Here is a 12,583-nt window from a genome sequence, read left to right on the forward strand (position 1 = left end):
TCTGTCTGCCTGTCTGTCTGCCTGCCTGTCTGTCTGCTGCCTGTCTGTCTGCCTGCCTGTCTGCCTGTCTGCCTGTCTGCCTGTCTGCCTGTCTGCCTGCCTGTCTGTCTGTCTGTCTGTCTGTCTGTCTGCCTGCCTGCCTGCCTGCCTGCCTGCCTGCCTGCCTGTCTGTCTGTCTGTCTGTCTGTCTGCCTGCCTGCCTGCCTGCCTGTCTGCCTGCCTGCCTGCCTGCCTGCCTGCCTGCCTGCCTGCCTGCCTGCCTGTGCCTGTCTGTCTGCCTGTCTGCCTGCCTGCCTGTCTGCCTGCCTGCCTGTCTGCCTGCCTGCCTGCCTGTCTGCCTGCTGCCTGCCTGTCTGCCTGCCTGCCTGCCTGCCTGCCTCTGCCTGCCTGCCTGCCTGCCTGCCTGCCTGCCTGTGCTGCCTGCCTGCCTGCCTGCCTGCCTGCTGCCTGCCTGCCTGCCTGTCTGCCTGCCTGCCTGCCTGCCTGCCTGCCTGCCTGCCTGCCTGCCTGCCTGTCTGCCTGTCTGCCTGTCTGCCTGCCTGCCTGCCTGCCTATATATCTATCTATCTATCTGACTGTTGTGGCCTATTCCAACCACTATTGCATCAGATCAACCAATAGTGTGAGTTTAGGGGCAGAGCTAATTGTTCAGCTAACAAATGAAAGACCAGGAAACCAGTCTGAACCGATCTGTTTTGCAGTTCAATTTAGTTATTCTAGTTGCATGCTTAAGACTTTTTTTTTCTGCTCGTTAAACACATTCAAGGCCAAGTTTATTACCTCTCAGAGCAATTTAGTGTTCCTGTTAACTTTAGTTGTAGGAGGAAGTGAGTATACAGATGAGACGATAGAACCGCTTAGGTGAAAAAGTCACTAGTGACACACATGTACAACTTCCAGTTCTCACTTCAAGTCTCTGTCTTCGTCAAATTTATTAAGTAAAAGGTTTTTATTTTTTTTTCTATACAAATCCTACTACCCTTAGTAGCCACATAGCAAAATGCTAATACAATTGATAACACTTTAGCAACCGTATGGAAACACTCTTGCATCATAGTAGTGATACTCCTAAAAATGAATGTGTCTATTTGGTCTCTTTCAACCAAATGTCTTTTAAAAACCTCTTCTCCACTATTTTTGTGTGTGTTTGGCAGGTATTTAGACCTGGATCTGGTGGTGAGAGATAAAGATGGGAATATTCTGGATCCAGACCTGACCAGCACTGTCAATCTCTTCCGAGCGCACGAAACCGCATCCAAGCAGATTGAAGCTCGCATCCAAGAGGAGAAGGTAAACGACATTAGTCTGTTTTCATCCATTATGGCCCTAATATCACCATGCTGCTTTTTCCTGATGTGTTTCATTTGGATTGAGATTTTAGAATGAGTTTGTTTGGTGTTTTTGGATTGTTAATGTGTGAGGCCTGAGAGCTGACGGCAGACTTGTGTCGGTTCTTTTTGTTTTGCAGTATGTTTTTGTTTTTTTTTTTGTTTTTTTTTCTCATCACTGCCTGCTTTGATGTTTTATAAACACCTTGAATGTTAACTTTTACTTCATATTTATATTTGGATGTGACTACTCAAGCGCAACCACTAAACCACATGAAAAAGTCCCTGACCGCAGCTCTGAAACACCATCGCTGACGTGTGAGAGGTTGCACGGGAACAGAGAGCGTGAGAGCGAACCGTCTCACTTCCCATCTTTGCTGTGGGACTCAGTTTGACAAATGGCTGGTGATTAAGCTTAAAAAAAAAAAAAGTTGCAGTCAGAGGAACACAGTAGACCTTAATTATATGCATTTATGGTGTAATCACAACATTCTTGCATCAATCCATGTTCGTTTTTACCTTAACTCTAAGGTGAAAATTGTGTCTTGTGTTGTTGCAAACCTGTACGACAAGGTGAAAGTCTGAAAATACAGCAGCACTGCTGTCCTGCCTTTCCCAGGTGACCCTACCCAGATGTTCAGTGTCCTTGAGTCTCTTTCAGCAGATAAAAATTGTATAGATTCAAGACTGACAGTCACTAATGGCGGTGTAATTAGTCTTGCTGACTTTAAGACTCACATTTGAAAGAGTAACTGTGCTCAGGTGCCAGATTTAGGGCCCGAAGACCCTATTGGAATTGCTCACTTTCTTCTTCTCCAAAATGTATCTTATTTTTGAGGGCCTAAACATGCTCATACTCATGAAACTTTGCACACACGCCAAAAGTGGTGAAAATTTACATCTGATATGGGTTTCAGAAATGGCAAAATGGCTCGATAGCGCCACCTATACATTTAGTTAAAAACTCATTTCCACCTATAAAAATATTTCAACTAAGTGCCCCTTGAGCTGTGTTTCACATGTATGGAATTCAGTAGACACATGTAACATACCAGTACCTCCAAAAAGTTCCTCGAGCTGCATTTCACATACATGCACGAAATTCGATGAACACGTGTAACACACCAATACCTACAAAAAAAATATTCTTCGGTGCGAAGTCTGAAACCCAACAGGAAGTCTGTTATTTCAAATTTTCTCTGCAAGATTTGTGCCATTTTTGCCATTTCAGGCGTTGTATTTAAATGAACTTCTAGAGATTTACACAGATCAACACCAAATTTGGTCAGTCTAATCTAAAGCCTTTTGTGACGTTAAATTGCGAAGATCTTGAGTTTTCGTTGGAGGGCGTGTCCATGGCGGCTTGACAAATTTCGATGTTTTGCCGTGAAAAGGAAGTTGTTATAACTCAGCCCTGGAATGTCTGATCTGCACCAAACTTCACGTTTAATAAGAGTCCTGACCTGAAGACCTCTAGACCTCTACATGCCCATATTCAGTTATAGTCATAGCGCCACCTGCTGACAACAGGAAGTGACATGTTTTACGCTGTAACAAACTCCTCCTAGAGATTTAGTGACATTAGCATTATATGTGGTCAGTCTAATCTAAAAGCCTTTGCGATGTTAAATTGTGAAGATCTTGAGTTTTCGTTGAAGGGCGTGTCCGTGGCGGCTTGATAAATTTTGACGCTTCGCTGTGGAAAAAGTAGTTGTTGTAACTCAGCCATACAATGTCCAATCTGTCCCAAACTTCACATGTTCGATAAGAGTCCTGGCCTGAACACATCTAAAGGCCAATATTCTGTTACAATCATAGCGCCACCTGCTGGCAACTGGGAATGACTTGTTTTACACCAGTTTAAACATAGTGTCCAACCTGCACCAAACTTTAGGTATAGTAAGTGTCCTGGCCTGAAGATATCTGAAGGCCAATATTCAGTTACAATCATAGCGCCACCTGTTGGAGACAGGATGTCATGCTTTACGCTAACTTAAACATACCATGTTTCAGTCTGCACCAAACTTCATATGTTTGATAAAATTCCTGACCTGATCTACATGCCAAAATCCAGTTCTAGCCGTGGTGCCACCAGCTGGACGCAGGAAGTTTGGCGCACACAAATGCCAAAAAATTACCACTTTAAATGCATGTTACTCATCGTTAGCTGTTGTCCTAAAGCCACCGGGTGGCGGTGAGCCAGGGTGTGAGGGCCTTTCAACGCTGCTTGCAGCTTTAATTTGTATTTGTTTTTATTTTTCAGTCTCAGAAGCAGAACTTGGATTTGAGCAGGCAGGCCAAGTTTGCCTCCACACCCTCGTTCGCCCTGTTCGTCACGCTCAAGAATGTTGTGTGCAAAATCGGAGAAGATGCAGAAGTGCTAATGTCGCTGTACGACCCAATCGAGTCCAAGTTCATCAGGTCAGTGCACAAACTTCAATGCTTAGATGCTTGTTTCCATCCTAAACATTTATGCTGTCAAATGGTACTTTGTTCAGAGATAAAATCTTTTTACATTTTTTTTTTTTTTAATTATATTTAGAATTTATTTGTATTAATTTTTTTAATATATATATATAATTTTTTAATTAATATTATATTATGATATTTATATTATTACTATTTTAATAATTTTTATTTTTTTAATATTTTTATATTTTGTATAATTATATATTTTCTTTATATTACTTAAGATTAAATGTAATAATTTGACACTATTTTCACCCACATTTGTGAGCCTCGGTGACCAATAGCAAAGGTGTTTCACATCCTCAGTAGTAAATCAACCACATTTGTGCCATGCACACCATGTCTCAATGGTTTGTTTTTAGCAGTAAATGATCATGTTGTTACATTTGAGTGTTGTTATATTCGAGTGTGTCATTATATTTTCATTTGCGCTTATGCATTTAGCAAATGCTTTTCTGTCTGAAGAGTCTTGCAGTGCATTAAAGCTGTACATTTATCAGTGTTTGTGTTCATTGAGAATCAGACCGTGCTTTAAAAATAATGTCATTTAATATCTGTTGTTTTTATTTTCTTGCAGTGAAAACTATCTTGTGCGCTGGTCCAGCTCAGGTTTGGTGAAAGACATCGACCAGCTCCATAACCTGCGTGCCGTATTCACTGTATGTATTATTTTGGGCTTTACTTTTGACACTTTATATTTAGAGTTATCATAGAGAGATGGAAAAACAGCATTGCGATATGCAGACCAGATTGAAACCTTTTGCAACTACATAAATGATTGATATTAAACTCTACATAGGTATTAATACCAATAAGGTGTTTATGCACCACACAATGTGAGCAGAATAACAAATAAAAGATATGAGTAAATATATATGTAATATATGTAAATATTGAGCGAAATAGTTAGTTTTTTTATCAGTACTTCTCTCCACCAATGTTATTTTAGTATTGTTTATATGCCATTATATTTGTATTAATATTTTTTTCAGTTTTCATTTTAATTTAGGTATTTTATTTTATTTTATTTTATTTATTTTTTTATTTTATTTTATTTTTTATTTTATTTTAATTTTTAGTTTTGGCTCAGTTTTAGCTGTTATGCCATTATATTTTTATTAATATATTTTTCAGTTTTCATTTAAATTTTTAGTTCATGAATTAGTAATTTTATTGTGTACTTTTGTCAGTGATATATTTTTTTATTTTTTTTATTTTAGTTTTAAGTTTTAGTTTTGGCTCAGTTTTAGTTGTTATGCCATTATATTTTAATATATTTTTCAATTTTTATTTTAATTGAGCTAATTTATTATTTATTATTAATTATTATTATATTATTATTATTATTATTATTATTATTATTATTATTATTATTATTATTATTATTATTATTGTTAATTTAATTTTTTAAATTTTATTTTCAACTTTAAGTTGTAGTGTTGGCTCAATTTTAGTTGTTATGCCATTATATTTTTATTAATATATTTTTCAGTTTTCGTTTAAATTTTGTTAATTTATTAGTAATTTTATTGTGTACTTTTGTCATTAATTTTCTCTTTATTTTAGTTTTAAGTTTTAGTTTTGGCCCAGATTTAGTTGTTATGGCATTATAGTTTTATAAATATATTTTTCAGTTTTATTTTAATTTAGTTAATATATCAGTAATTTTATTTATTTTTATTATTAGTAATTTTATTATGTGCTTTTGTCAGTTTATTTCATTTAATTTTATTTTTCAACTTTAAGTTTTAGTTTTGGCTCAATTTTAGTTGTTATGCAATTAAATTTTTATAAATGTGTTTCATTTTAATTTTGTTGTTTTATGAGTAATTTTATTATGTGCTTTTGTCAGTTTTATTTTTTATTTTAGTTTTGGATCAGTTTTTAGTCTATTATTTTTCTAATTTTCATTTTAATTCTTTTTTTTTCCCTCTAATATTTATTTTATTTCAGCTTTATTTAATTGAGCATCAGTGTTTTAATAGTTTTGGTTTTAATTAACAATAACAACCCTGTTTAATTAACAAATGCATGTGATGCTATTTTAAAATGTGGCCAACAATGTGGTCTGCATGATAATGACATGTTTTAAAATGGCATCTAGGTGGTCATCTAACTAGGTTTTAAACTCTGCTAATTTGTGCCACCTGCGCAAACCGCTAGGCCACATGAAACCCTTCACATGCGCGACCTAATTGTTTGATTTGAAATATTCCCTCCAGCACGTCTCTACCGACTCGTTCCTGGAAACCCCGTCATGCAAATGTCTCGTTTACGGCTTGATTCCGTTCGTCTGTTCCCGTCTCTCGCATTGTTCCTTAATGAGTAATCACGGTATTATTGGGTGACACTTTAATTCGTGTTCATCAGTCGTGTTGCAGAATTGGTAATTAAAGTGTTGGAGAAAGCAGCATCATCATTAAAGCTGTAAAGGGTAACGAGCTAAGGGTCGTTAGAGGAGGAAGCTCTCCGGAGACGCCGCCTGCTTTGCATTGTTGCACATATTGTGTGCATCCATGTACGCGCGTTGGCGTCTACATGTAATTTAACACAGAAAAACCAATTATCTGTGCAGGGAAAAACTTAAAATCATATTTAAGCGTTATCAAACATATTTGTTTGTTTTAACTGCATGCATTTAGTGTATTTGCATGTGTATAATTTATAATTACAGAGCATATGCATTGGTTTGTTCGCTTGTAGGTGCTTGTTTGCACCCACACGTTCTCATTTGCTAGAGGTCATTTTATTAATAGATGCTGGGCTGGTCAGGTCAGTTTGTTTTCCCACAATCCTCTGCTCTTTGCACAAACCCCCGGCGGGGAATGAGTTGCTGCCCCCAATCAAATGCTGTTCGAGCAATTTAGCCTTCGCCCGGACGGCTCGCTAACAGTCTGTGTACACCGAACCGATCCATGCATCTTCCTGGATAGTTGCTCAACTAACAAGTTTGAGTTTAACTAGATGGTTGTAGGCAGAAACTCCTGGTGCATGGCCAGTAGTGCTTGGGGGCTCAAAATAATGCAGGCTGTTTGAGTACATGATTGTGCATGGTTTTTGTAATGCTCTTTCTTGTGTGTTTGTGCATTTCTCGCTAGGATCTGGGGAGCGAAGACCTAAAGAGGGAGAAAATCAGCTTTGTTTGTCAGATCGTTCGAGTGGGCCGGATGGAGCTCAGAGATAACAACACTAAGAAATTAACATCTGGCCTCCGCAGACCCTTCGGCGTGGCAGGTAGAGCCTCACACATTACATTTGACATAATGCATTGACCGTGGTAAACCATAGTGTCTATCAAACTACTACTGTAACAAGAATGGGATTTTTTTATTTTTTTATTTTTTATTTATTTATTTATTTTTTTTTTAGATAAAATTAAATTTAACAGTCACACTTCTGACATTTATTTTTTTAATTTATATTTTATTTTTATATTTAATTGTGATATTCTTTTTTCCTTTCACTGCTGTAATCCCATAAGAATAAGATATTTTATTAGACATAATTTAGTTTGACATATTCAGTAAGTTTTTTTTTTTTTTTACTGTTTTACTGTTTTACTGTTTTAATCAATAGTTTATAGTTATGTTTATATTTTTATATTTAATTGTTATATTTAATTTTATTATTTTTATCCTTATTTAATTTCATTGTTACTACTGTAAAACTATAAAAATATATTTTTATTATATATCTATTAATATGGATGTAATTATATTATATCCACTAAATTCAGAATTTCTGACATTTGAATTTATTTTTTAATTTTAATTTATGTAATTTTAATTTAATTTTATTCTATTTATTTTGTTCTATTTGATTTCATTGTTTATACTGTAAAACCATCAAAATAAATATTTTAATAGATATAATTTATTTTAACATTCAGTAAATTCAGACTTTTTTTTTTTTTTGGTTGTAATTTTTTATTTTCTAAGTTTTTTTAGATAATGTTTACTTTATATTTAATTGTCATTTTTTATTTGTTTGGTACTATTTGTTTACTACTGTAAACCTGAGATGTTTTATTAGATATAATTAAATTTAGCGTATTTAACTTTCAGAATTTTTTGTATTGTTATGTTTATATTTAATTGTTTTATTCCTTTATTTTATTTCATTTTGTTATTAACACTGTAAACCCCAAAGAATCAGATTTATTTAATACACGTAATTAAATTTAACATTCACTAAATTCAGACTTTTTGTATTTATTTAATTTTAATTGTATTTAATTTATTTTAATTTAATTCAATTTTTTTTTTGTTTTTTGTTTTGTTTTATTTATTCACTAAATTTAGACTTTGTTTTTGTTGATATTTTTTATTTTTTATTTTTTATTTTAATTTCGTTATTAACACTGTAAACCCAAAAGAATCAGATATATTTAATAAACGTAATATATTTAACATTCACTAAATTCAGACTTTGTTTTTGTTTTTGTTGATATTTTATTTTATTTTATTTTATTATTTAATTTAATTAATTTTTTTATTTTAGTAATTTCGTTATTAATACTGTAAACCCATACGAATCAGATATATTTATTAAACATAATTACGTTTAATTAAATTAATAATTTTTAATTTAATTTAATTTAATTGTAATTATTTTAATCATTGATCATTTTATTTTATTTTATTTTATTTTCAATGACAGCTAATACTAAGTTGGCACAGTGCGGGCTGTGAAATGTAAGGATCTTTTTCTTGTTTTAAATTACAGGTATCAGGTGTTCTGTGTTGAGATCTGTACTTTTATTTGTCACATTTATCAGAGTGATTCCACACACCTTGAAATGCAATTGTGCAAGCCTGTTAAATCAGCTGGTATAATATATTGCATATAAACTTTGCTATATGTGATGCTGACAGTGATGCAACAATCTGACTGCATTCATGCGTTTTAATGCATTCAAAACAAACATGGTTAAATATGTTAAATATTGTTTTATTACATTTACAATCACAGGAACATTTGTGTCCACTTTTCACTATTACTGTTGCCAGTTCCAGGGTTGATTATTGTGCAATGCATTGCTCACAGTTTGTTGCCTGTTATTGTGCACAAAGGGTTTCTCCTTTAGTTTCATAGAAAAGGAAAAATCTGTTGTTCTGTTGTAAATAAATAAATGAGGCCGAACAGAAGAATGAGAGCGGACGTGCATCCTTTAGTTTGAACATCAAACGGGTTTTAAAGCAGGAAAGCATATCTCTCTCTCTCTCTGTATGGCCGTTAGCAGTACGTCTGTATGTGGGTCAGGCAGGTAGAGGCAGAACCTGTATGTGCAATGTCACCTTTAATGTGTCACTTTCAGAGACAAGCCAACGCTTCCATTATGGCTCATCAGTTTCCTGTTGCCTGCTGTAAAGCCAATCTCAGCACGGCCACTGCTGCACACCAGGCCAAATGGCCATTTAGAGGCGATGTTTATGTGTTCAGTCAGTAATAGCTGCTGCTTGACAGCTTATCTAGAAAGTTTTACCTGCTCTCACCCTATAAACCGCAAATTTAAACTTCCACGAGTGCTTCTCTCTTGCTTTTTACTATGGTTTATTTATTTATTGAATCTCAGAAAGACACATTCATGTCATATTAGACCCCAAGATACATACATAAATGTAAAAAAAAAAAAAAAAAAAAAAAAAAAAAGATTTGAGATATTTACATTGTTTTTTCACCGCAGAATTGTAGTTAATTAGTACCTTGATGTAAACTCTTCAAATTATTTATTTGTTATTTTAGTACAGCAGTTACTACAATGATGTAAACGTTAATGTATTAAAAATTATTTATTTAAATTGGTTTCAGAACAGCAGTTAGTACCTTGATGTTAATGTTTTCAAAATATTTATTATTGTTAATGTTTACTATTTATTTATTTATTTTAATTTCAGTACAGCAGTTACTACCATGATGTAAACTTTGAATATTTTTATTTATTTGTTTAAATTAATTTGAGTCCAGCAGTTAGTACCTTGATGTAAATGTTAATGTTTTAAAAATATTTATTTATTTTAATTTTAGTACAGCAGTTACTACCATAATTTAAACTTTATTTATTTATTTATTTATTTATTTATTTATTTATTTATTTATTTATTTATTTATTTATTATTTTCAGTACATCAGTTAGTACTTTGTAACCTTAATGTTTTCAAAAAAGCTTATTTTATTTAGTTATTTATTTAAATTCAGCACTGCAATTAGTACCTTAAATATAAACTTAAATGTTTTCAAAATATTTATTTAAGTTAATTTCGATATAGCAAATAAGTACCTTGATGTAAAAATGAATGTTTTCAAAATATTTATTTATTTATTTTCTGCATAACACCAATTTAAGTGATATATCACTTTTTGCTTTAAAGTATTGAGAATTTGGCTAAATAAGATTCATTTTGATTAAATTTGATCTGGACACAGTGATTTTTAAAGAGCATATAAGTAGATTAAATTACCTTTTTATATTGTTATATTCTAAATGAATAATATTCATATAATACAATAATTCATATAATGTTTAATTATTTAATTTAATGTTATTTTAATTTTGTTCTATAATATTAAATAAAAATACAATTTTTTTTAAAAGTATATTTTATTTATAATCAATTTTTGTTTTAAGTAAATAAAATGTTTATATTGTTATACTGAATAATAAAAATGAATAATATTCATGTAATACCATATTCAAGTTTATTTAATTATTTAATTTAATGTTATTTAATTATTTTGTTCCATTATATTAAGTATAAATATTTTTTAAATATGCTTATATTTTTTTATTTATAGTTAATATTTAATTTAACTTGTACACTTCTGTGACTTTGAAGAAAATGGCAAAAACTGTCAAAATACAGACCTTAATAGTCTTAATGGGATAAAATATGAGCTGGTTATTTTCTTTTTCATCCATAGTTGTTGAGACATGATGATTGGTTGTCTGCAGACATTATTCTCGTCTCGTTCTTCTCTCTGCAGTTATGGACGTCACAGACATCATCACGGGCAAGATGGACGACGAGGACAAGCAACACTTCATTCCCTTCCAGCCGTGAGTATGACTTCATGATGTCAACACAACAGCCTTATGATGGTAATAACGTAACATCGTGAAAATGACTGACTGTCCTGACAGTTTCGGCCTTCAGTCAAGTGCGTGAAACTTTGTAGTTAGAAAGTTTGAGTGTAAGCTGTTTGTTTGTGTTTTTTTCTGATTTCTGCTGTATCATCTTAACGGTCTGTGTCTTTATTCATTGAAGACAACAGCACACAAACTCACTCTTATTCTGTAGAGGAGTCATTCGTGCCTCACAGTCACTCGCTTGTTCATTCTGTCACTCAATAAGACTACACTTCAGTCTTTCTCTGCTTTGCTGCTCTCACAGCCCAGCCGGGTCATTCAGGGAAGGGTCCAGGGGTTTGCTGGGAACTGTGAGGTGTTTCAGATGTGTGTTCTCACTTTAGGGAGGTTTTTGCTTTGTAGAAGCTATTTTGTGACTTCAGTTTACTGTAGCTCTGGTCCAAAACATAGTTAACTGTCGTGCTGTCTACTCCTGACTGAAACAAAACCCTCTGACTGATTTGAATGCTCATGGGTAGCAAAAAAAAAAAAAAATAATAATAATAATAATAATAATAATAATAACAATAATAATTTTACAAATCTAAAAATAAAAATGTAAAATCAAATCAAATCAAATGTACATTATATAATATTTTAAAATATTTTAATAATAGCAGTAACATCAAGAGTTATTTCATTAAGAATACATTAAGAATATAAGAATTATTATTATTTCAAATTTTTAAGAATGAATAAAAAATGTAAAAAATATATGTATTTAAAATGTTATTTAAAAGTTACATTGAAATTAATTTTATTAAGAGTAATAATAAGAAATTATTTAAGAAAATTATTTTACTTATTATTAATAATAATATATAAATATTGAATTAATAATAATAATAATAATTGTAAAAATCTGCTAATTAAATAAAATGTACATTATATAATACAACATATTTTATTAATAGTAATAACAACATTAAATTATTTAAATTTTACATCATATAAACAATAATATATAATTAATGCTGAATTAATAACAATAATTGCATGTAAATAAATATAAAATGTAAATTATATAATAATTAATAATAATAATAATAATTTAATAATAATAATAATAATAATTTTAATTTAAAATAAAAAATAAAAATAGTACATATTTAAAATGTTATTTAAAAAATTACATAATTTTAAAATTACATAAATTAAATTTATATAATATAAAATATGTTAGTAGTAATAGTAACAATAAATTATTTTACTTTTATTATTTCATCATTATCAACAATAATATAATAATATTTTTTTAAAATAGGAAAAGTATTTTTACTTTTTTTATATTTTATATTATATAATATGAAAAATATTTAAATGTTTGTTTACGTAAATATGTTAATAATAATGATGATGATAATAGTAATGATAATAATAAGAATAATGGAATTGAAATAATTTGAATTAAAATGTAAATTATTGTAAATAACAATACTAATAATGTTATGCTGCTGCTGCTAATAATAATAATAATAATAATAATAATAATAATAATAATAGTAATAGTAATAGTAATAGTAGTAATAATAATAATAATAATAATAATAATAATAATAATAATAATAATAATTTGTCCAGATAATTAAAATGAGTTAATATTTGTAAGTAAATTGAATTTTATTTTTACGTCATTATTTTATGCATTATTTGTATAATC

The 12,583-nt window shown here is 31.2% G+C and overlaps 1 protein-coding gene across 2 annotated transcripts in view; it reads left to right on the forward strand.

Annotated features, from left to right (window-relative positions):
• Nucleotides 1-12,583, forward strand: part of dock1 (dedicator of cytokinesis 1) — a 302,275-nt gene that overhangs the window by 45,400 nt on the left and 244,292 nt on the right. For both annotated transcript variants that reach the window (XM_051123710.1, XM_051123711.1), the window contains exons 7-11: nucleotides 1,155-1,290; nucleotides 3,592-3,749; nucleotides 4,375-4,456; nucleotides 6,896-7,031; nucleotides 10,782-10,854. In XM_051123710.1, the coding sequence (XP_050979667.1) occupies nucleotides 1,155-1,290; nucleotides 3,592-3,749; nucleotides 4,375-4,456; nucleotides 6,896-7,031; nucleotides 10,782-10,854 (585 nt within the window). The remainder of the gene's footprint in view (nucleotides 1-1,154; nucleotides 1,291-3,591; nucleotides 3,750-4,374; nucleotides 4,457-6,895; nucleotides 7,032-10,781; nucleotides 10,855-12,583) is intronic.

This window comes from Labeo rohita, chromosome 12, assembly GCF_022985175.1.
Source record: "Labeo rohita strain BAU-BD-2019 chromosome 12, IGBB_LRoh.1.0, whole genome shotgun sequence".
NCBI lineage: Eukaryota > Metazoa > Chordata > Actinopteri > Cypriniformes > Cyprinidae > Labeo > Labeo rohita.